The 23,407-nt window shown below is 47.6% G+C and overlaps 3 protein-coding genes across 3 annotated transcripts; 1 reads left to right on the top strand and 2 right to left on the bottom strand.

The window, feature by feature from the left end:
• Nucleotides 1-8,288: 8,288 nt before the first annotated feature.
• Nucleotides 8,289-10,492, bottom strand: LOC124022819 (mitotic-spindle organizing protein 1). Its single transcript, XM_046337500.1, has 3 exons — nt 10,223-10,492; nt 9,742-9,887; nt 8,289-8,898 (listed from the first exon to the last, which is right to left on the bottom strand). The coding sequence occupies exons 1-3, from the start codon at nt 10,275-10,277 to the stop codon at nt 8,884-8,886; spliced, it is 216 nt and encodes a 71-aa protein (XP_046193456.1). The 5' UTR covers nt 10,278-10,492; the 3' UTR covers nt 8,289-8,883.
• Nucleotides 10,493-10,676: 184 nt separating this feature from the next.
• On the top strand, nt 10,677-17,454 carry LOC124022821 (protein aurora borealis-like). The gene is made up of 12 exons (XM_046337501.1): nt 10,677-10,827; nt 10,957-11,124; nt 11,833-11,939; nt 12,924-13,054; nt 13,324-13,434; nt 13,585-13,677; nt 13,721-13,833; nt 13,994-14,150; nt 14,387-14,615; nt 14,848-15,055; nt 15,349-15,489; nt 16,747-17,454. The coding sequence occupies exons 2-12, from the start codon at nt 10,972-10,974 to the stop codon at nt 16,768-16,770; spliced, it is 1,467 nt and encodes a 488-aa protein (XP_046193457.1). The 5' UTR covers nt 10,677-10,827; nt 10,957-10,971; the 3' UTR covers nt 16,771-17,454.
• Nucleotides 17,455-17,530: 76 nt separating this feature from the next.
• LOC124022818 (exosome complex exonuclease RRP44-like) lies at nt 17,531-23,108 on the bottom strand. Its single transcript, XM_046337499.1, has 6 exons — nt 23,016-23,108; nt 21,408-21,622; nt 18,783-18,951; nt 18,308-18,466; nt 18,049-18,171; nt 17,531-17,870 (listed from the first exon to the last, which is right to left on the bottom strand). Exons 2-6 carry the CDS (start codon nt 21,617-21,619, stop codon nt 17,802-17,804), a joined length of 732 nt encoding a protein of 243 aa, XP_046193455.1. The 5' UTR covers nt 21,620-21,622; nt 23,016-23,108; the 3' UTR covers nt 17,531-17,801.
• Nucleotides 23,109-23,407: the final 299 nt, after the last annotated feature.

The raw sequence follows: 23,407 nt of genomic DNA, 5'->3' as shown, positions 1-23,407 counted from the left end.
GGAGACAGACAGACAGGGTAGAGAGAGGAGACAGACAGGGTAGAGAGAGAGAGACAGACAGGGTAGAGAGAGGAGACAGACAGGGTAGAGAGAGGAGACAGACAGGGTAGAGAGAGGAGACAGACAGGGTAGAGAGAGGAGACAGACAGGGTAGAGAGAGGAGACAGACAGGGTAGAGAGAGGAGACAGACAGACAGGGTAGAGAGAGGAGACAGACAGGGTAGAGAGAGAGACAGACAGGTAGAGAGAGGAGACAGACAGGGTAGAGAGAGGGAGACAGACAGGGTAGAGAGAGGAGACAGACAGACAGGGTAGAGAGAGGAGACAGACAGACAGGGTAGAGAGATGAGACAGACAGGGTAGAGAGAGGAGACAGACAGGGTAGAGAGAGGAGACAGACAGGGTAGAGAGAGGAGACAGACAGGGTAGAGAGAGGACAGACAGACAGACAGGGTAGAGAGAGATGAGACAGACAGGGTAGAGAGAGAGACAGACAGACAGGGTAGAGAGAGGAGACAGACAGGGTAGAGAGAGGAGACAGACAGGTGTAGAGAGAGAGACAGACAGACAGGGTAGAGAGAGGAGACAGACAGGGTAGGGAGAGGAGACAGACAGGGTAGACAGAGGAGACAGACAGGGTAGAGAGAGAGGACAGACAGACAGGGTAGAGAGAGGAGACAGACAGACAGACAGGGTAGAGAGAGGAGACAGACAGGGACAGAGAGAGAGGAGACAGACAGGGTAGAGAGAGGAGACAGACAGGGTAGAGAGAGGAGACAGACAGACAGGGTAGAGAGAGGAGACAGACAGGGTAGAGAGAGGAGACAGACAGGGTAGAGAGAGGAGACAGACAGGGTAGAGAGAGGAGACAGACAGACAGGGTAGAGAGAGGAGACAGACAGACAGGGTAAAGAGAGGAGACAGACAGGGTAGAGAGAGGAGACAGACAGGGTAGAGAGAGGAGACAGACAGACAGACAGGGTAGAGAGGAGACAGAGACAGACAGGGTAGAGAGAGAGACAGAGGAGACAGACAGGGTAGAGAGAGGAGAGACAGACAGGGTAGAGAGAGGAGACAGACAGGGTAGAGAGATGAGACAGACAGGGTTGAGAGAGGAGACAGACAGACAGGGTAGAGAGAGGAGACAGACAGGGTAGAGAGAGGAGACAGACAGACAGGGTAGAGAGAGGAGACATACAGGGTAGAGAGAGGAGACAGACAGGGTAGAGAGAGGAGACAGACAGACAGGGTAGAGGAGACAGACATACAGGGTAGAGAGAGGAGACAGACAGGGTAGAGAGAGGAGACAGACAGACAGGGTAGAGAGAGGAGACAGACAGGGTAGAGAGAGGAGACAGACAGACAGGATAGAGAGAGGAGACAGACAGGGTAGAGAGAGGAGACAGACAGGGTAGAGAGAGGAGACAGACAGGGTAGAGAGTGGAGACAGACAGACAGGGTAGAGAGAGGAGACATACAGGGTAGAGAGAGGAGACAGACAGGGTAGAGAGAGGAGACAGACAGACAGGGTAGAGAGAGGAGACAGACAGGGTAGAGAGAGGAGACAGACAGGGTAGAGACAGGAGACAGACAGGGTAGAGAGAGGAGACAGACAGACAGGGTAGAGAGAGAGACAGACAGACAGGGTAGAGAGAGGAGACAGACAGGGTAGAGAGAGGAGACAGACAGGGTAGAGAGAGGAGACAGACAGGGACAGGGTAGAGAGAGGAGACAGACAGGGTAGAGAGAGGAGACAGACAGACAGGGTAGAGAGAGGAGACAGACAGGGTAGAGAGAGGAGACAGACAGACAGGGTAGAGAGAGGAGACAGACAGGGTAGAGAGAGGAGACAGACAGGGTAGAGAGAGGAGACAGACAGACAGGGTAGAGAGAGAGGAGACAGACAGGGTAGAGAGAGGAGACAGACAGGGTAGAGAGAGGAGACAGACAGACAGGGTAGAGAGAGAGACAGACAGACAGGGTAGAGAGAGGAGACAGACAGGGTAGAGAGAGGAGACAGACAGACAGGGTAGAGAGAGGAGACATACAGGGTAGAGAGAGGAGACAGACAGACAGGGTAGAGAGAGGAGACAGACAGACAGGGTAGAGAGAGGAGACAGACAGGGTAGAGAGAGAGACAGACAGACAGGGTAGAGAGGAGACAGACAGACAGGGTAGAGAGAGGAGACATACAGGGTAGAGAGAGGAGACAGACAGGGTAGAGAGAGGAGGCAGACAGGGTAGAGAGAGGAGACAGACAGACAGGGTAGAGAGAGGAGACAGACATACAGGGTATAGAGAGGAGACAGACAGGGTAGAGAGAGGAGACAGACAGGGTAGAGAGAGGAGACAGACAGGGTAGAGAGAGGAGACAGACAGGGTAGAGAGAGGAGACAGACAGGGTAGAGAGAGGAGACAGACAGGGTAGAGAGAGGAGACAGACAGACAGGGTAGAGAGAGGAGACAGACAGACAGGGTAGAGAGAGGAGACAGACAGACAGGGTAGAGAGAGGAGACAGACAGGGTAGAGAGAGGAGACAGACAGGGTAGAGAGAGGAGACAGACAGGGTAGAGAGAGGAGACAGACATACAGGAGAGAGAGACAGACAGGGTAGAGAGACAGACAGACAGGGTAGAGAGAGGAGACAGACAGGGTAGAGAGAGGAGACAGACAGGGTAGAGAGAGGAGACAGACAGACAGGGTAAAGAGAGGAGACAGACAGGGTAGAGAGAGGAGACAGACAGGGTAGAGAGAGGAGAGAGACAGGGTAGAGAGAGGAGACAGACAGACAGGGTAGAGAGAGGAGACAGACAGACAGGGTAGAGAGAGGAGACAGACATACAGGGTAGAGAGAGGAGAGGCAGAGCGACCGTCAGACCAGCAGCCATCTGCTCATCTCCTGTTAATGAACAAAGCAAACAGCAGGAGTCAAGACCAGCTCCGCTCCGCTCCAAACCCGGCTTCTTTTTATTGACAGAAACACACACACTTTAATTGTATTAGGCTTGATTAAAAACAGGGGCAAGGACACCTTTCAGACCTTACTGCTCTCCTCTTCAGTCAAATAATGGTAATGGAGTCACTCGTTGTTGATCTGACTACAGGCCCAGAGTTGAAGTAACTGCTGTCAGACCTTACTGCTCTCTTCTTCAGTCAACTAATGGTAATGGAGTTGCTAGGCTGCGTTCCTGAGGAAGAGTCACTCGTTGTTGATCTGACTACAGGCCCAGGGTTGAAGTAACTGCTGTAACGTTCACTGAGTCAATGGAAAAAGACTTCTAGGAAGTCCACTGTTTACTGAGTAACTGATGCTGAAGGGCACAATGTTTAAAGGGGAAATCAGCAGTTGCTTCATCCATTTTTGGACTTAATTTGTATAAATGAATGATATGGACCCATTGATTCTTGAATAATATAAAGTATAAATGCCTCATGAACTCAGTTCAACTGTCGTACCCCTTCAGAACCCAAAATATAAGCTTGTTTTACTACAGTGTTTATAAACAAAGTACATGGAAACAAACACGATATGAAACATGGTTCAAATGAATATGTTGATTATCATGGATGGTCAGTCCTTGCATCAATAGCTCTAACTATAAACTGTAGATCGGTGAAACTTCTCCAGCCCCATCCCTCAGCCTTTTACCGGAACAGGGGTGGGGGGCGAAACAGGGGGGGAGGGACAGGGACAGACTACGGCTGATTGCCGCTTTCAGTGCTACAAGCAGACGATTGAGCTATTTGGAAATGTGATGATAACAAAGACAGGTCTGATTTCCATCATTAACTGTAGGCCTACAATATATTTGTAATGTAATCATCATTGATTGTAATATGGTTAGTCTCAGCAGCCACAGCTGGCTGTATCCAAACATCCCCATTGGTCATCAACTATTATTGTAGCCTACAACATGATGATGATAAACTCTCATATTTACAGCCTCAAGATGATGATGATGCTGTTCATCTCGCGCCGTATTCGATACGTTGGGTCCCGTGCGCAGCACATATCAAATACCAAACAGATGGCTGGTAGACAAACAAGCTAATTTATCTCCGAGCCAGCGGCGGGGAACAAATGGAAGTCTTTTCTCACCTACCGAAGCTAAATGTTGATTCTTCTTCTCTTCTTCATTCCTCCACATTTAGCAGCTGGCTGCCTGCGCGTTTCACATCAACTCAAATGAAAGACAATCTTGTTTTCATTAATTTCCAACACAGTGAGTCTCTTGTTATGGAGATTAAAACGAGTCTGTGATGCCCATCATTTGTCTTGATGATAGACTGGGGGCCCCAACCCAGAGATGCCAATACACTACATACGGTTTGCCTGGGTAGATATATCTATTAAATGCCTGACTGTATTTGATAGACCACATGTGTCTTACTGCTCCCACAACACAGGAAACAAATGTTCAGCCACTGTGCAGGGCACCTTGGAAGGGCCCTGCTGAAGGGAACAACTACCTGCAACCAGTAGCCTTGTTAACAGTTCATCTTGCAACCCTTAAAAAACATTTACATTACATTACATTACATTTAAGTCATTTAGCAGACGCTCTTATCCAGAGCGACTTACAAATTGGTGCATTCACCCAATATTAAGGTAGTAGGGGGTTACTGCCCCCTCCCAACACATTCCCTAGTCTGTCACTGCTCTTATTCAACAACAACACCCACCCAATATTAAGGTAGTAGGGGGTTACTGCCCCCTCCCAACACATTCCCTAGTCTGTCACTGCTCTTATTCAACAACAACACCCACCCAATATTAAGGTAGTAGGGGGTTACTGCCCCTCCCAACACATTCCCTAGTCTGTCACTGCTCTTATTCAACAACAACACCCACCCAATATTAAGGTAGTAGGGGTTACTGCCCCCTCCCAACACATTCCCTAGTCTGTCACTGCTCTTATTCAACAACAACACCCACCCAATATTAAGGTAGTAGGGGTTACTGCCCCTCCCAACACATTCCCTAGTCTGTCACTGCTCTTATTCAACAACAACACCCACCCAATATTAAGGTAGTAGGGGTTACTGCCCCCTCCCAACACATTCCCTAGTCTGTCACTGCTCTTATTCAACTACAACACCCACCCAATATTAAGGTAGTAGGGGTTACTGCCCCCTCCCAACACATTCCCTAGTCTGTCACTGCTCTTATTCAACAACAACACCCACCCAATATTAAGGTAGTAGGGGGTTACTGCCCCCTCCCAACACATTCCCTAGTCTGTCACTGCTCTTATTCAACAACAACACCCACCCAATATTAAGGTAGTAGGGGGTTACTGCCCCTCCCAACACATTCCCTAGTCTGTCACTGCTCTTATTCAACAACAACACCCACCCAATATTAAGGTAGTAGGGGGTTACTGCCCCTCCCAACACATTCCCTAGTCTGTCACTGCTCTTATTCAACAACAACACCCACCCAATATTAAGGTAGTAGGGGGTTACTGCCCCTCCCAACACATTCCCTAGTCTGTCACTGCTCTTATTCAACTACAACACCCACCCAATATTAAGGTAGTAGGGGGTTACTGCCCCCTCCCAACACATTCCCTAGTCTGTCACTGCTCTTATTCAACAACAACACCCACCCAATATTAAGGTAGTAGGGGGTTACTGCCCCCTCCCAACACATTCCCTAGTCTGTCACTGCTCTTATTCAACTACAACACCCACCCAATATTAAGGTAGTAGGGGGTTACTGCCCCCTCCCAACACATTCCCTAGTCTGTCACTGCTCTTATTCAACTACAACACCCACCCAATATTAAGGTAGTAGGGGGTTACTGCCCCTCCCAACACATTCCCTAGTCTGTCACTGCTCTTACGCAACAACAAAAATGTCCTCATCACAACTTTTGGAGATATTTCAACAAAACGATTTTGTGATAAATTGATTAAATTATTTGAAATGTTGAAAAAGTTGTAGATATATACAAATATAGTTAGATCTATAATTGTTCTTTAAATATACAAGTAGGAGAGCCTTAAGATAAATAATCAAGAGAGAAACATGCAGATTATTTTTGAGTAAAGTAGTAATATGTTGGATGAGTGCAGCAGTTTTTAAATTGGCATCTCTCCCCTGTTTTCAGTAACAGGTGGGGACTGGATTAGGTCTGAGCAGTGTAGGAGTGGAACTCATGAGTTGTGCTCCAATTTGACTGGGGATAGATTTATTTGTGACCTACACTACCAGTCAACAGTTTGGACACACCAACTAATTCAAGGGTTTTCTTTATTTTGACTATTTCCTACATTGTAGAATAATAGTGAAGAAATCAAAACTATGAAATAACACATATAGAATCTATGTAGTAAACAAAAAAAGTGTTAAACAAATCTAAATATATTTTATATTTGAGATTCTTCAAAGTAGCCACCCTTTGCCTTGTTATTCTACAATGCAGAAAATAGTCCGAATAAAGAAAAAACCATTGAATGAGTCCGAGTTACACACGTTTGACAGGTGCTGTATGTACAAATGCAATAGCAGAACATAAGAAAGCTGCCACATCAATGTTACACTGAATTCATTAGTTCAGTTATTAAATGTTATACCCTATTGTCATTCTATATTATTAGTTATATTCATTCCAATTAAGATTTTTTTTTAATGAATTAAAAACAACTATTGAAAACCTTTTGATCCTGAATGAAATTTTAAAGACTGCTGGGATTTAAAACCTGGCATTATTCAAATCATATTTAGTGCAATTGTACATCATGGATTGTATTGAAAAGGAACAAAGAGCAAAGAAAATGAATGTGCAGGTGAGTTAAAAAGGGACTTTACATCAAATCTCTTCATAGTGCGGATATTAATGATGACACCATCCCCCCCCACATATTTTATTCAAATAATTCAAATAAAAACAACTAGACTTAGCTTTTCAGTATTACTTACTAAAGAATGTCTAAATTAAACTGATTACATGGATTTTAACACACTTGTGTGAAACCCTATGGCACAATCTGCTACCGGGGTAACTGGCACAATCTGCTACCGGGGTAACTGGCACAATCTGCTACCGGGGGTAACTGGCACAATCTGCTACCGGGGTAACTGGCACAATCTGCTACCGGGGTAACTGGCACAATCTGCTACCGGGGTAACTGGCACAATCTGCTACCGGGGTAACTGGCACAATCTGCTACCGGGTAACTGGCACAATCTGCTACCGGGTAATCTGGCACAATCTGCTATCCGCGGTAATTGGCACAATCTGCTACCGGGGTAACTGGCACAATCTGCTACCGGGGTAACTGGCACAATCTGCTACCGGGGTAACTGGCACAATCTGCTACCGCGGTAATTGGCACAATCTGCTACCGCGGTAATTGGCACAATCTGCTACCGGGGTAACTGGCACAATCTGCTACCGTGTTAACTGGCACTGCAGGCACTTTAAAACACCCCTTTCCTAAAAACATTTCATAAAATAACTAAACTAAAAAAGTGAATAGCCATTTATTTCCCTCTATAGTTTATTCGCCAAAGCAATGACCTTCATCCACATACAATTTTTTCTCCAAATGTAGCTTTTTTGTGTCAGCAATTAGACATTGTTCTTAGGGGGGGCTAGTTACCCACTAGTTCCCTACCTTCTTCCTTCTTATTACTTGTGCAGAGACATTTTCCTGAGATCTCCAATTGAAAGATATTTAACTAAGCAAGTCAAGAGCAAATTCTTATTTACAATGACAGCCTTCCCCCGGCCAAACCCTAATGACACTGGGCCAATTGTGGATGCTGCCCTATGGGTCTCCCAATCACAGCCAGTTGTGATACAGCCTGGAATCGAACCAGGGTCTGTAGTGACACCTCTTGCACTGAGATGCAGTGCATTAGACCACTACGTCACTCAGGAGTCCAGTCCTTTTCAGAGAATTCCTCAACAGAAGAACATTGCAGACAGAGGACTTGGAGGATTTAGTATCTACACTTATGACTCTTTTTAATTTAACTAAGTAAACTTTTCTACTGGTAAACTGTACCTCCTCATGCCTTTTGCACACAATGTATATAGACTCCCCCTTTTTTCCTACTGTGTTATTGACTTGTTAATTGTTTACTCCATGTGTAACTCTGTGTTGTCTGTTCACACTGCTATGCTTTATCTTGGCCAGGTTGCAGTTGCAAATGAGAACTTGTTCTCAACTAGCCTACCTGGTTAAATAAAGGTGAAATTAAAAAAATATTTAAAAAAGTATAGTACTTCTGAACTATCATGATCTAATGAGTAAGTAAAGAGACACTGCCACCTGGTGGATATAAAATGCAACTACTTTTAATATTGAGTTCCATCCATCATTGCCAATCCTGGACACTTCGAGAGATAGAGAAAAAATAACTTTGACATGCCAGACATTGAAGGAAAAAAACAGACATTAAATTCATATAAAACTACACACAATTCGCAATAAATAAGACTTTTTTTTTACACATCCAAAAAGCCATGAAGGAATTGAAAACAACCCATCATTGTAGCACTGTGTGATGATGGGGAGTGCCAATCATTAGCTTCCTTCAGTCAGAAGAAAGACGACTGAACTGACAACCTATATGATTGCGGGAGGGAGGGGTACTGAAACACTGGATATCAGGGCATTGCAGTCATTCATATTGTCAGATTGCACACCAAGCTGATGACAGGAACACAAGGAGAATTGGCCACTGATGTTGCCAGACCAAATGTTAAACACACACCATATTTCTCCAAATGAAGCCAGGGATCAAATCCAGAGGCACGAGGAATAGGTCAGGGTAATAGACGCTCACTATTTGGCAATATTGTGAAACTTGACTGCGTGAAAAGACTTCCGCTCAGCAGAATTGTTTTGTTGGGCTCCGTCTCAGATCTTCAGTTGTCAGAGGCCTGGAACAGAAGGCAGACAAATATTGGCAGATTCTTTTTACACATTAAGTTTGTGACGACAGGTGCAACACAGTGGTGAGACAGAGATGGAGGTACCTAGATCCAGTCAGAAATAAATCTAGCCTATCAGATTGAAGCATAATGGACTCATTAAAACAGTGGCAGTTATGTGAAGGACAACCACAGCAATTGACCCTGTCCTGTACAGGGCAGAGGGCTCTCCAACCCTACAGAGGCTGTACAGGGCAGAGTCTAATACAGGGCTCTCCAACCCTGTTCCTGGAGAGTCTAATACAGGGCTCTCCAACCCTGTATAGAGCAGAGTCTAATACAGGGCTCTCCAACCCTGTTCCTGGAGCAGAGCTACAGGGCGTCAACCCTGTACAGGGCAGAGTCTAATACAGGGCTCTCCAACCCTGTTCCTGGAGAGCTACCGTCCTGTACAGGGCAGAGTCTAATACAGGGCTCTCCAACCCTGTTCCTGGAGAGCTACAGTCCTGTACAGCAGCAGAGCTCTCAACCCTGTTCCAGGGCTCTCCAACAGGGCCTCCAACCCTGTTCCTGGAGAGCTACAGTCCTGTACAGAGCAGGTCTAATACAGAGTTCCTAATACAGGGCAGGTCTAATACAGGGCTCTCCAACCCTGTTCCTGGAGAGCTACGGTCCTGTACAGAGCAGAGTCCATTTAGTCCTAGTCCTATTGAGTCTCTATAGCAGGGCCCACATGACAAACTTGGTACAGACAACATTTGGTTCTCAAAAGTGTGGACAACCTTGTCCTATTGTGTCTCTATTGACTCCATTCTGTAAGTACCTATCCCTGTCCCCTGAACATGGCCTTACTTTTAGTGAATCGGAGGCTTTACGTAGCTCCTTGATGACAGAAGACAGGGCCTCTGGGTTGATGCCCTGCTCACACAGCCTGACACAGATAGACAGAGACTCCATGTCCAGTCCTGTGTTCAATAGCCTAGAGATCTCCAGCAGCACTTGTGGGGAAAAGTAGGAGAGAAAATAAGAACATGAAATTGGCACCCTAGATACCCAGTGTCTGGCACATAACGAGCTGTATTGTTTAAACCATGTCGCCTTTCAAGGTAAGTGTCCTCGCTAATACTGTTGTGTGGTGGACTGTTGCCATGGGTACAGAACGAAATGTGATAAATAGCTAGCTAGCTAGCTAAAGTTACCTAGCTAACTACCTTACTGTCAAGCCAAACTTCAGGCATTGCAATCAATAGTGTGTCACATTGGTAAAAACACATATCTAGGTTCTACAACAGACATTATCATAACCTAGCAAGCTAACGTTTAGCTAACTCACCATCCATCGTTTCTCGGACAGCATTCATGTTGTTAGCATTAGCACTGCTAGCCATGATCAGTTCGTGTGGGACCTCCGAGATTAACTCAACAGCAACTTCAACAGTTCAAGCTGATTTACAAAAATACTTCTACTATCACAACCCCGTCATTTGGATAAATTAGAAATAGTACATTTGTTAATAAAGTCTACCATGAGTATATACTTTGCTAGTTAGCTTACTAACGACCACACAAGCGAAAGGAAGTGACGTCGATGTAAATTTGGAGCGTTCTGAAATCTTCAATCGGATTGGTTATCAGGCACTTCCTGTTAATTTCTATTGGTCAATGGGGGTTGTGGGAAAATTGAAATCAACGTTTGAAACAACTGATTCTGGAACCTTATTTTGGTTGTGCTGAAAACTCCCTGCAGCTGCTGTAAGTATCAGGGCTCTAATATAAAATAACATATCGAATTAGATCTATCAAATGAACCTCTCAGAATAGTTGCCGAAGCCTTAGCTAGCCAGGCATTTAACGAAACGTTTGGGATAGCAAGTATGTACTAGATTGTGGGACCAACAGCCAGCTAGTTTAGCTAACGTTAGCTAGCTACTCTTTCACGTAAGTAAGGTTTGTTCTCTTGATAGTATTACAGTAATTGTTTGGCTTTCTCTAGTACTTAGATTAGCATACTATTTATACTGGATCAAAGCTGAATTCATGTTTGAATTCCTGCATCAATGGGTTCAGGTTTGTGGCCAGACTATGGGAGATCTTCCAGATGTCCAGATCACTCCTGAGACTCCAGGGAGGGCAGCTATCCGTAACCCCTTCGAGAGCCCCAACGACTACCATCGCCTGCAAGAATCCGTGGTCCCCAGCCCCTCTGTCTTCAAGTCCTCCAAGACCTCCGGAACCGTAAGTGTAAACCTACACTGAGTGTACAAAACATTGAGTTGCATTGCCTTTTGACATCAGAACAGCCTCGGTTCGTCGGGGGCATGGACTACAAGGTGTAGAAAGCGTTCCACAGGGAAGCTGGCCCATGTTGACTTTACAATGCTTCCCACAGGTGTGTCAAGTTGGTTGGATGTCTTTTGTTTGGTGGACCATTCTTCATCCACACTGGAAACTGTTGACTGTGAAAAACCCAGCAGTGGTGCAGTTCTGGCCACCCTCAAACAGGTGCCCCTGGCACCTACTAGCAGACCCCGTTCAAATGCACTTAAATCTGTTGTCTTGCCCATTCACCCTCTGAATGGCATATGTACACAATCCATGTCTCAAGGCTTATAAATCCTTATTTGACCTGTCTCCTCCCCTTCATCTTCACTGATTGAAGTGGATTTAAAAAGAGACATCAATAAAAGATCATAGCTTTCACCTGGTCAGTCTGTCAATCTAATATTTTGTACACATTTATGGTCTGGTCTCATACATATCTTGTGTAGTTCACCCACTTCGATAGCCTGAAGGACAAGTCAGTTAACATGTTTGTCTCCTTCAGAAGTCCTGTCATTGTCCTCTTGTGAACGTAATCACCTGTTTTACAGAGCCACCTGGTGACGTTCCTTCAATCACTACCTGAATTGTTATTTTCAATGTTTTCTTGATCATTGTTTTCAGACACCAGCCAAGTTTAAATGGGACATAGATGAGATGTCTAGCCTGCTCCCTGTGGACATAGATGCTGAGGATATCCACCGCCAGTCCTTGTACCTCAGTCAGACCAGGTGAGGAACTAGTAACTAGTCCATGTACTGCAGTCAGACCAGGTGAGGAACTAGTAACTAGTCCTTGTACCTCAGTCAGACCAGGTGAGGAACTAGTAACCAGTCCATGTACTGCAGTCAGACCAGGTGAGGAACTAGTAACCAGTCCATGTACTGCAGTCAGACCAGGTGAGGAACTAGTAACCAGTCCATGTACTACAGTCAGACCAGGTGAGGAACTAGTAACCAGTCCATGTACTGCAGTCAGACAAGGTGAGGAACTAGTAACCAGTCCATGTACCTGCAGGTAAGACCAGGTGAGGAACTAGTAACCAGTCCATGTACTGCAGTCAGACCAGGTGAGGAACTAGTAACCAGTCCATGTACTGCAGTCAGACCAGGTGAGGAACTAGTAACCAGTCCATGTACTGCAGTCAGACCAGGTGAGGAACTAGTAACCAGTCCATGTACTGCAGTCAGACCAGGTGAGGAACTAGTAACCAGTCCTTGTACTGCAGTCAGACCAGGTGAGGAACTAGTAACCAGTCCATGTACTGCAGTCAGACCAGGTGAGGAACTAGTAACCAGTCCTTGTACTGCAGTCAGACCAGGTGAGGAACTAGTAACCAGTCCATGTACTACAGTCAGACCAGGTGAGGAACTAGTAACCAGTCCATGTACTACAGTCAGACCAGGTGAGGAACTAGTAACCAGTCCATGTACTACAGTCAGACCAGGTGAGGAACTAGTAACCAGTACATGTACTACAGTCAGACCAGGTGAGGAACTAGTAACCAGTCCATGTACTACAGTCAGACCAGGTGAGGAACTAGTAACCAGTCCTTGTACTGCAGTCAGACCAGGTGAGGAACTCTGACCAGGATAAGGTTAACAATGCACACGAGAAATGGGGAGCACTTTGAAATAGAACCGCTGCTGAGAGGTTGGGGGTATTGGTTTATTGGTCTGGTAACAGCTTTGTTTTTGTTTTTTGAAAACATCCAGGATGGATTCTGACATCGAGGAGAAACGTCAGAATGCCATCGAGCAGTTTTTCACTAAAGGTGCCATTGTGCCTTCACCATGGACAGAACCAACAAGCAAACAGAAATCAGCACAGGTGCACTTTGGGAAGAGTAAGTGAATCCAATGAGTTGGAGTTGAGTCGCTTTACACACACACACACACACACACACACACACACACACACACACACACACACACACACACACACACACACACACACACACACACACACACACACACACACACACACACACACACACACACACACACACACACACACACACACACACATTATAGTGTTTTATTTTCTATTTCCTGAGTAACTGTTATGTTCAGCCATTTCTATGGATGTTAAATGTGTAAGAGCTTCTATCTTCAGGTTCCATGTCCCCACTGATACTAGAAGAGCCACTACCAACTAAAAAGACCACAGTAGGCTGCCAGACAGTCCTGTCCTTACCTGTGGACTTCCACCTGGACAAAATATTAGGTAAACCTTTACATGTCCGTGAACACTCCATACACGTCATGTTTATCTCTGTGCAGATATTACCCAACTGCCAAGAACCCTTATCAGGTCTCAAATAACCTCTCTGTCTGTCTGTGTGTCTCTCTCTCGGCTGTCCCTCGCCCACCCCAGGAGAATACTACAGATTGAAGGAGGTGTCTCAGCAGGATCAGGTTCAGGAGACCCTGAGCTCCTCGTCTCTGAGACGGAAGTTGTTTTTGGACGGCCAAGGAGTGGCTCTGAGTCCTCCAACCCCCCAGCCCAGAAGGAGGAGGGGGAAGGAGAGCCCCTGGGGGAGGAGATAGAGATTTCCTCTCACCCATGAGCGCCTCTCCTCTGTCCTGCCCGTTGTCTGGCATGTCTGCCCTGACCCCCTCCACTGTAAGTGTGCCACTATTCAATGTCAATGGTGTCTGCCCAGTGTGTACAATTAAGGGAATCTGTGTGAGGAAGAATCACAAAGGATTTCAAATAAAGACATAACCACTTGTTTTCTCTCTTGCTGTTTTAATGAGACGCTGTCTCTCTCTTTGTTTCAAAGGGTCTTTTCTCGTCCAGCCCTATCCAGGGTCGTTACCGAACCTACAGCCTGGGAAGTGTCACCAGCCCCCTGTGCCCTGAGCGGTCTTCTCCTGCTGGCTTCCAGTCCCCTGCCCTGTCCCCATCGGGCCCCCAGTTCACACAGACACCCGTAGCAGGTATACAAGTCTGTTAAAGGGGTGTTTTATGTCCTTATTGTGTCTCAAATGCTCTGTTATACCATAAACCTGATGCGGCTTTGGAGACGGTATCTATGGAAACTGATTGAATATGTCTGTGCAGATTTGCACAGTCATCTTTTACGGACCTCGACCTGTTGAGTCAAGTCATTAGGTGAAAAGGTATCCATGCTGTTGGTCATTTGAGTGATGCCGTGATTGTCTGTCTTGTCTAGGAGAGAGGAGGAAGCTGAGCTTCGTGACCCCTGAAGGTGTTCCCAGACATGGACATCAACTCCTGTACAGAGAGCCCCTACGTAGACGGCTGTTCCCCATCCACTTCTGCTCCTCCCTCCAGCCCCGGGCCGGATTAGGTCAACCCTCAGCTCAGACCCAGAGCCCACTGCTGGGCCTCACCCCCAACCATCTCCCCAACCCTTCCCTCCAGCCCCGGGCCGGACCCAGGTCAACCCTCAGCTCAGACCCGGAGCCCACTGCTGGGCCTCACCCCAACCATCTCCCCCAACCTTCCCTCCTGGACCAGGGCAATATGTGTCCTACTTCACTACCACCCATGGAGATGGGCTCCTGTTCCCCTCTCCGGAGCCGTGTTTACCCAGGACCAGTGGGGGTCTGCTGGGGATGGAGAGGCTGTGTGATGGGGGTTCGGGGATGGACCAGCCTCTGTTGGACTCAGTGAAGATGGAGGAGGAGGTGGAGGAGAACGGCGAGGTGGAAGTGGACCTCCTGTGGAAGAGGAGGAGGAGGAAGGAGGTGTGACTCCTGTTGGTGTCCGGTTGACCAGCTCCCGTGTGGGGGCGAGCGTGATGGCCGCGGAGGCGTCTCATATGTTTGTGTCTCTGCTAGCTGAAGGAAGCAGCATCCCTTATGACAACAGCATGCAGGTCTGTATCCTGACGGCCGTCTACTGACTAAAACGCTCTAATCACAACAGAATAGACCTCTGACAAGCTGGACACCAGTTTTACATTTCAGTAAAGGCATTTTCATGTTTATACATTTTTTTGGAAGAGTTACACTGATATGTATGTTTCAATCACTGTGTTTTTGACATTTTTTGCACTAAAATGTTATTGGGTTGAATGTACACAGAAGGGTCACGTACTTTGAATTATTCTTGTATTTTTGATGACCATGTTAATGGGAGTGATTTGAACTGCCTGTTTGCTCTGTGTAGGTGGACAGTGGGTACAACACATACGCTGGCACCGCCAGCCTGATAGATGCCACGAGTTCAGACAGCCAGAGTAAGGAGTCGTTTGACGCAGCACACAACCCCGACGAGGTCTTCCCTCACAGCAGACACACTAAGACCAAGGTAACGGAACCCACAGCAGACACACTAAGACCGAGGTAACGGAACCCACGCTAAGACTGAGGTAACCGTGAAATGCTTGCTGATGAGCCCAAACCCAACGAAGTTAAAAGCCAGATCAGAAAAAAAATAAAAAGGGATTAACTTAGAAGCTGTTCAGCAGTCTGGCAGCCTGGGGGGTAGAAGCTGTTCAGCAGTCTGGCAGCCTGGGGGGTAGAAGCTGTTCAGCAGTCTGGCGGCCTGGGGGGTAGAAGCTGTTCAGCAGTCTGGCGGCCTGGGGGTAGAAGCTGTTCAGCAGTCTGGCGGCCTGGGGGTAGAAGCTGTTCAGCAGTCTGGCGGCCTGGGGGTAGAAGCTGTTCAGCAGTCTGGCGGCCTGGGGGTAGAAGCTGTTCAGCAGTGTGGCGGCCTGGGGGTAGAAGCTGTTCAGCAGTCTGGCGGCCTGGGGGTAGAAGCTGTTCAGCAGTCTGGCGGCCTGGGGGTAGAAGCTGTTCAGCAGTCTGGCGGCCTGGGGTAGAAGCTGTTCAGCAGTCTGGCGGCCTGGGGGTAGAAGCTGTTCAGCAGTCTGGCGGCCTGGGGGGTAGAAGCTGTTCAGCAGTCTGGCGGCCTGGGGGGTAGAAGCTGTTCAGCAGTCTGGCGGCCTGGGGGTAGAAGCTGTTCAGCAGTCTGGCGGCCTGGGGGGTAGAAGCTGTTCAGCAGTCTGGCGGCCTGGGGGTAGAAGCTGTTCAGCAGTCTGACGGCCTGGGGGTAGAAGCTGTTCAGCAGTCTGGCGGCCTGGGGGTAGAAGCTGTTCAGCAGTCTGGCGGCCTGGGGGTAGAAGCTGTTCAGCAGTCTGGCGGCCTGGGGGTAGAAGCTGTTCAGCAGTCTGGCGGCCTGGGGGTAGAAGCTGTTCAGCAGTCTGGCGGCCTGGGGGGTAGAAGCTGTTCAGCAGTCTGGCGGCCTGGGGGGTAGAAGCTGTTCAGCAGTCTGGCGGCCTGGGGGGTAGAAGCTGTTCAGCAGTCTGGCGGCCTGGGGGTAGAAGCTGTTCAAGCAGTCTGGCGGCCTGGGGGTAGAAGCTGTTCAGGAGACTTTTGGTCCCAGACTTGGTACTCCGGTACCTCTTGCTGTGGAGCAGAGAGAATAACTTTGGTTGCTGGAGCCTTTGACAATGTTTAGGGTTTTCCTCTGACACCAGAATTGGATGGTATTTAATGTGAGTTTAAACATTGCTCAACCATGATTGACGTGGTACAGCTTATGGAGAATACTTTTTTTGTTTTCCAGACTGTTTTTCCTCAACACCCTTGAGTGAGCTGATTGGAGGAGAACATAAGGAAGCCCCTCCCACCTAAAGCCAATGATGATGTTTTGCCATGTTTTAAAGCAGCCGTGTCGGGGTGTATTCATTAGTCGGATTCTGTTGGAAACCCTTTACTCTAGACATGGAACCTACCTGAATTTGTCCAATAGAAACAAACTGTTGCCAAACGCTTTTGTTTAGAGTGAATCGTGTACTGAATAACATCCCGGCTAAGTGACAATGTTTAGATGCCGCCATTCGCACAAATGAACCTTGAAATGAATTCCTATTGGCGCTAGCTGTCCCTCGTAGTGGAGTTGAAATGGCAGCCTATATAGTGCACTACTTTGGAGCCCTGGTCAGTAGTGCACTATATTGGGAATAAGGTGCTATTTTGGAAAACGTAGTGTTGACATGAACAAGGGACAGATGAAAATTGACTCAGTTATGTATTTATACATTTTATATTCTTGTTGATTGTGAATTTAGCATTATTTTTAATCAGTTAAACAATTACGGGAATGTGAACTGTGATTGAGGATATTTATTGTACATTTTGTTATAAATATTTGTATAACTGCAGAGCTCCCCTTTAAACAAAGCCACCATCAGCTGATTAAATGACATGTTTTATGAATGAGTGTAACGTTCTGACTAGACCACTGAGACACATTAAATGTTGTACAACTGGGCTACTCTTCAGTTTCCTGGCTACGTGTGAATGAAATGCACCGACTCCAATCACAAAACAGAGACTAGACAAAGAGATGAGAAAAGGAACATGGGCTAAAACCAAGAGCTTTATTGGGAGTTTTACAAGGTAACATTCCTTCCAGAATAGACCGTACAAACCCCATGGGTCATTATGTCTTGCCACAGTAAATCATCCCATTAACATTTACCTGGAAGGATGACTTTCTATAGGTCAAGGAAAAAAAGGTTCTGACTGAAGGCTTGTAATGTAGAAGAGAAAAGCTAGACATTTAAAATAACTCTAAACTGAACTAGGAGAAGAGTTTCAGTCTGAGGATGGGGTTGTTCAACGGTCCAGTTTAGCTCTCTTGACCTCTGGTTCTGGTTCAGACGGCGCCACACTCACTCCAGAGATCTAGAAAAACAACAACCATATCAGTTACATGTCCAGGCCTGAAATGAGTGATTTGACAGAAGGCTATTTTACCTCGTCGGACACAAACCGTTACCTGAACATGGTTTTAGTTCATGGAAATGACCACCATGGGATCTCTGTAATTACAGAGAGATTCAGTTTGAAACAACAAACGTACCACAGGTTCAACCAGGGACATCCTGATCTTCTGGTGCTGGACGTTGGACGCATCCAGACTGATGGTCACTTTGACCTTGTCAAACATGTTGAAGGAGTGGCCCTCCACCGTCAGACTAGGAGCCTGCACACACACACACACACACACACACGAGAGTTACAGTTGATCCATACACACACACACACACACACAGAGAGTTACAGTTGATCCATACACACACAAAAAAAAGCTTTAATTTTCTCTGACACAACGAGGATACCTCTTCGTTGAAGATCAGTTTGGGGCTGGGTTTATCTTTGTTCTCAAAGAACACCGTTCCCTCCAGACCAAACTTAGGGATGAGGACGATGATGGCGTTCTTCCTCACAAACAGGATGAAGCCCTCTTCGTTCAGGATGCCTCTGCTCTTGAAGAACAGCTGGAGGAAACGACACATTATCTCGTCAAACAGATGGAAACAGGAGACTTCCCAGGAAATGTCCAGTAAGAAATGTTATTTTTCCAATTTCCGTTGCAGAGCATTTTGCTACGGTGCACTAATGAATATGACCTAGTTGTCCTTTTGTAAAAATGGGTCCCTCGTCTTCAATGGGACTTCCTGGTTAAATAGTGAGTCCAGTACCTGTGTGTGGAAGGCTAGAGGCTCTAACAGGTCAGTGTGTTGGGTGGGTCCAGTACCTGTGTGTGGAAGGTTAGAGGCTCTAACAGGTCAGTGTGTTGGGTGAGTCCAGTACCTGTGTGTGGTAGGCTACAGAGGCTCGCTGTGCGTACTGGGCCATCTTGTGTCTGTAGTTGAGGTTGTTGCAGAGGGCAGACTGCTTGTGTTTGTCCATCAGGTCTGGGTAAGTGCTGTCTGCTCCAATGGCTACAGCCAGCAGCCGATGCACGATGATGTCAGAGTATCTGTAGAGGTTACAATCACATCAGAACCAGTCAGGGTAGAGGAAGGGGGGTGGACCAGTCAGGAGTAGAGGAGGGGGGATGGACCAGTCAGGAGAGGAGGGGTGTGGTCCAGTCAGAGGTAGAGAAGGGGGGTGGACCAGTCAGGGTAGAGGAAGGGGGGTGTGGACGAACCAGTCTGGAGTAGAGAAGGGGGTGGACCAGAGAGCCAGAGAGGGGGGGGGGGGGGGGATGGACCAGTCAGGAGTAGAGGAAGGGGGGTGTGGACGAACCAATCTGGAGTAAAGGGGGATGGACCAGTCAGGGTAGAGGAAGGGGGTGGACGAACCAGAGAGTCAGAGAAGGGGGGGTGAACCAGTCTGGAGTAGAGAAGGGGGGTGGGGTGAACCAGTCTGGAGTAGAGAAGGGGGGTGGTCCAGTCAGGGTAGAGGAAGGGGGGTGGGGGTGAACCAGTCTGGAGTAGAGAAGGGGGTGGACCAGTCAGGGTAGAGGAAGGGGGTGTGGGGTGAACCAGTCTGGAGTAGAGAAGGGGGGTGGACCAGTCAGGGTAGAGGAAGGGGGGTGGACCAGTCAGGGGTAGAGGAAGGGGGTGTGGACGAACCAGTCTGGAGTAGAGAAGGGGGGTGGACCAGTCAGGGTAGAGGAAGGGGGGTGTGGACTAACCAGTCTGGAGTAGAGAAGGGGGTGGTCCAGTCAGGGTAGAGGAAGGGGGGTGGGGTGAACCAGTCTGGAGTAGAGAAGGGGGTGGGGGTGAACCAGTCTGGAGTAGAGAAGGGGGTGGTCCAGTCAGGGTAGAGGAAGGGGGGTGTGGACGAACCAGTCTGGAGTAGAGAAGGGGGGGTGGACCAGTCAGGTAGAGGAAGGGGGTGTGGACGAACCAGTCTGGAGTAGAGAAGGGGTGGACCAGTCAGGGTAGAGGAAGGGGGTGTGGACGAACCAGTCTGGAGTAGAAGGGGGTGGACCAGTCAGGAGTAGAGGAGGGGGGTGGGGTTGGACCAGTCAGAGGTAGAGAAGGGGGGGGGGTAGAGGAAGGGGGTCCAGTTAGAGGTAGAGAAGGGGGTGGACCAATCAGAGGTAGAGAAGGGGGTGGGGTGGTCCAGTCAGAGGTAGAGAAGGGGGTGGGGGTGGTCCAGTCAGAGGTAGAGAAGGGGGTGGGGGTGGTCCAGTCAGAGGTAGAGAAGGGGGTGGGGGTGGTCCAGTCAGAGGTAGAGAAGGGGGTGGGGGTGGTCCAGTCAGAGGTAGAGAAGGGGGGGGGGGTGGTCCAGTCAGAGGTAGAGAAGGGGGTGGGGGTGGTCCAGTCAGAGGTAGAGAAGGGGGGTGGACCATTCAGGAGTAGAGGAGGAGTGTGGACCAGTCAGGAGTAGAGGAGGGGGTGTGGTCCAGTCAGAGGTAGAGAAGGGGGTGGGGGTGGTCCAGTTAGAGGTAGAGGGGAGGGGGGGGGGGGGTGGACCAATCAGGAGTAGAGGAGTGTGGACCAGTCAGGAGTAGAGAGAGAGAGTTCTCGCCGTCTGATAGGTGAGGTGAAGTGTGTGTTCTCACCGTCTGATGGGTGAGGTGAAGTGTGTGTTCTCGCCGTCTGATAGGTGAAGTGTGTGTTCTCACCGTCTGATGGGTGAGGTGAAGTGTGTGTTCTCGCCGTCTGATAGGTGAAGTGTGTGTTCTCACCGTCTGATGGGTGAGGTGAAGTGTGTGTTCTCACCGTCTGATAGGTGAAGTGTGTGTTCTCGCTGTCTGATGGGTGAAGTGTGTGTTCTCACCGTCTGATGGGTGAGGTGAAGTGTGTGTTCTCGCCGTCTGATAGGTGAAGTGTGTGTTCTCACCGTCTGATGGGTGAGGTGAAGTGTGTGTTCTCACCGTCTGATAGGTGAAGTGTGTGTTCTCCCCGTCTGATGGGTGAGGTGTGTGTTCTCACCGTCTGATGGGTGAAGTGTGTGTTCTCACCGTCTGATGGGTGAGGTGAAGTGTGTGTTCTCACCCGCTGATAGGTGAGGTGAAGTGTGTGTTCTCGCCGTCTGATAGGTGAAGTGTGTGTTCTCACCGTCTGATAGGTGAGGTGAAGTGTGTGTTCTCGCCGTCTGATAGGTGAAGTGTGTGTTCTCACCGTCTGATAGGTGAGGTGAAGTGTGTGTTCTCACCGTCTGATGGGTGAGGTGTGTGTTCTCACTGTCTGATAGGTGAAGTGTGTGTTCTCGCCGTCTGATGGGTGAGGTGTGTGTTCTCACTGTCTGATAGGTGAAGTGTGTGTTCTCGCCGTCTGATGGGTGAGGTGTGTGTTCTCACTGTCTGATAGGTGAAGTGTGTGTTCTCACCGTCTGATGGGTGAGGTGTGTGTTCTCACCGTCTGATGGGTGAGGTGTGTGTTCTCACCGTCTGATGGGTGAGGTGTGTGTTCTCACCGTCTGATGGGTGAGGTGAAGTGTGTGTTCTCACCCGCTGATGGGTGAAGTGTGTGTTCTCACCGTCTGATAGGTGAGGTGAAGTGTGTGTAGATGGGAGAGGCCAGTCCATAGTGGTGGAAGTCACTGTCCATCCCGGAGCAGAAGTACACAGCCTGCATCATGCAGCGTGTTGCTAGGATACGCAGCAAGGTGTTGAAGTAAGGGAAGCCGTCCACCTGGGCCGCGTCCAGAGAGTCAGCTAGAGCCTTGGCCGAGTCCGTGTGGATCACCATGTCCTGAGGGGAGGGACAACAACGTGAGGACTACATTAGACTGATGTCAGAAACAACAACGTTAGGACTACATTAGACTGTCAGAAACAACAACGTTAGGACTACATTAGACTGATGTCAGAAACAACAACGTTAGGACTACATTAGACTGATGTCAGAAACAACAACATTAGGACTACATTAGACTGATGTCAGAAACAACAACGTTAGGACTACATTAGACTGATGTCAGAAACAACAACGTTAGGACTACATTAGACTGTCAGAAACAACAACGTTAGGACTACATTAGACTGATGTCAGAAACAACAACGTGAGGACTACATTAGACTGATGTCAGAAACAACAACGTGAGGACTACATTAGACTGATGTCAGAAACAACAACGTTAGGACTACATTAGACTGATGTCAGAAACAACAACGTTAGGACTACATTAGACTGATGTCAGAAACAACAACGTTAGGACTACATTAGACTGATGTCAGAAACAACAACGTGAGGACTACATTAGACTGATGTCAGAAACAACAACGTGAGGACTACTGTCAGAAACAACAACGTTAGGACTACATTAGACTGATGTCAGAAACAACAACGTTAGGACTACATTAGACTGATGTCAGAAACAACAACGTTAGGACTACATTAGACTGTCAGAAACAACAACGTTAGGACTACATTAGACTGATGTCAGAAACAACAACGTTAGGACTACATTAGACTGATGTCAGAAACAACAACGTTAGGACTACATTAGACTGTCAGAAACAACAACGTGAGGACTACATTAGACTGATGTCAGAAACAACAACGTGAGGACTACATTAGACTGATGTCAGAAACAACAACGTTAGGACTACATTAGACTGATGTCAGAAACAACAACGTTAGGACTACATTAGACTGATGTCAGAAACAACAACGTTAGGACTACATTAGACTGCCAGAAACAACAACGTTAGGACTACATTAGACTGATGTCAGAAACAACAACGTTAGGACTACATTAGACTGCCAGAAACAACAACGTTAGGACTACATTAGACTGACATCAGAAACAACAACGTTAGGACTACATTAGACTGATGTCAGAAACAACAACGTTAGGACTACATTAGACTGATGTCAGAAACAACAACGTTAGGACTACATTAGACTGAAGGTTCTACGTCAGTCCCTATTTCGTTGTCCTTCGACCCGAAAGGAAACAATTGTCCTCAAAAAGATAAAGTCTTATTAAAACTGTGTTTTAGACAGAAGTATTGTCTATAGATGTCTAGTCGGAATATATAGATGTCATTAGACTGGTTATAGATGTCTAGTCTGAATATATAGATGTCATTAGACTTGTTTTAGATGTTGAGGTCTAGTCAGTCTGAATACGTAGATGTACCTTAGACTTGGCAGCTTGTTAAGGATGTCGAAGTTGGATGGAGGAGGGGCGGGTGCTTCCTGAGAAGAGCGCACTCTGAGAACTCATCATAAATCTTGAGCTACTGAGATGTTGGCCAGCAACATGAACTCCTCCCACCAGAGTTGGTCTCCTGGGGAACAATAAAGTTATTTGAATTGGAACCCACCGATACAGCGTGAACATCAAGTCTTCTCCTGAGCAGAGATCTACTGCTGGATGTTATAACCCAGTGACAAGGTACAACTGGAAACAGCAGGATGCTTTGACAGGCCACAAAAAGCTTGTCAATATTCATGTGAATTCAGCTGAACTTGTTGAAGTTTAAAACCACGTTAGTCAGGGTCAAAACGACAGCACAGTTTCAAGCCCCT

The sequence above is a fragment of the Oncorhynchus gorbuscha genome, unplaced genomic scaffold (genome assembly GCF_021184085.1).
Source record: "Oncorhynchus gorbuscha isolate QuinsamMale2020 ecotype Even-year unplaced genomic scaffold, OgorEven_v1.0 Un_scaffold_1440, whole genome shotgun sequence".
NCBI lineage: Eukaryota > Metazoa > Chordata > Actinopteri > Salmoniformes > Salmonidae > Oncorhynchus > Oncorhynchus gorbuscha.
The sequence above is the reverse complement of the archived record's forward strand: the minus strand, read 5'-3'. Positions and strand labels throughout refer to the sequence as shown.

Coding starts and splice junctions, on each gene's coding strand:
- LOC124022819 (XM_046337500.1), bottom strand. CDS start 10,277: ATGGCTAGCAGTGCTAATGCTAACAACATGAATGCTGTCCGAGAAACG. Junction 9,888..10,222: donor TGTCCGAGAAACGATGGATG/GTGAGTTAGCTA, acceptor TTTCCCCACAAG/TGCTGCTGGAGATCTCTAGG.
- LOC124022821 (XM_046337501.1), top strand. CDS start 10,972: ATGGGAGATCTTCCAGATGTCCAGATCACTCCTGAGACTCCAGGGAGG. Junction 13,678..13,720: donor ACGGAAGTTGTTTTTGGACG/GCCAAGGAGTGG, acceptor CCAGCCCAGAAG/GAGGAGGGGGAAGGAGAGCC. Junction 15,490..16,746: donor GCAGACACACTAAGACCAAG/GTAACGGAACCC, acceptor TTTGTTTTCCAG/ACTGTTTTTCCTCAACACCC.
- LOC124022818 (XM_046337499.1), bottom strand. CDS start 21,619: ATGGTGATCCACACGGACTCGGCCAAGGCTCTAGCTGACTCTCTGGAC. Junction 18,952..21,407: donor TTCACCTCACCTATCAGACG/GTGAGAACACAC, acceptor TAACCTCTACAG/ATACTCTGACATCATCGTGC. Junction 17,871..18,048: donor TGTCCCTGGTTGAACCTGTG/GTACGTTTGTTG, acceptor TTGTTTTTCTAG/ATCTCTGGAGTGAGTGTGGC.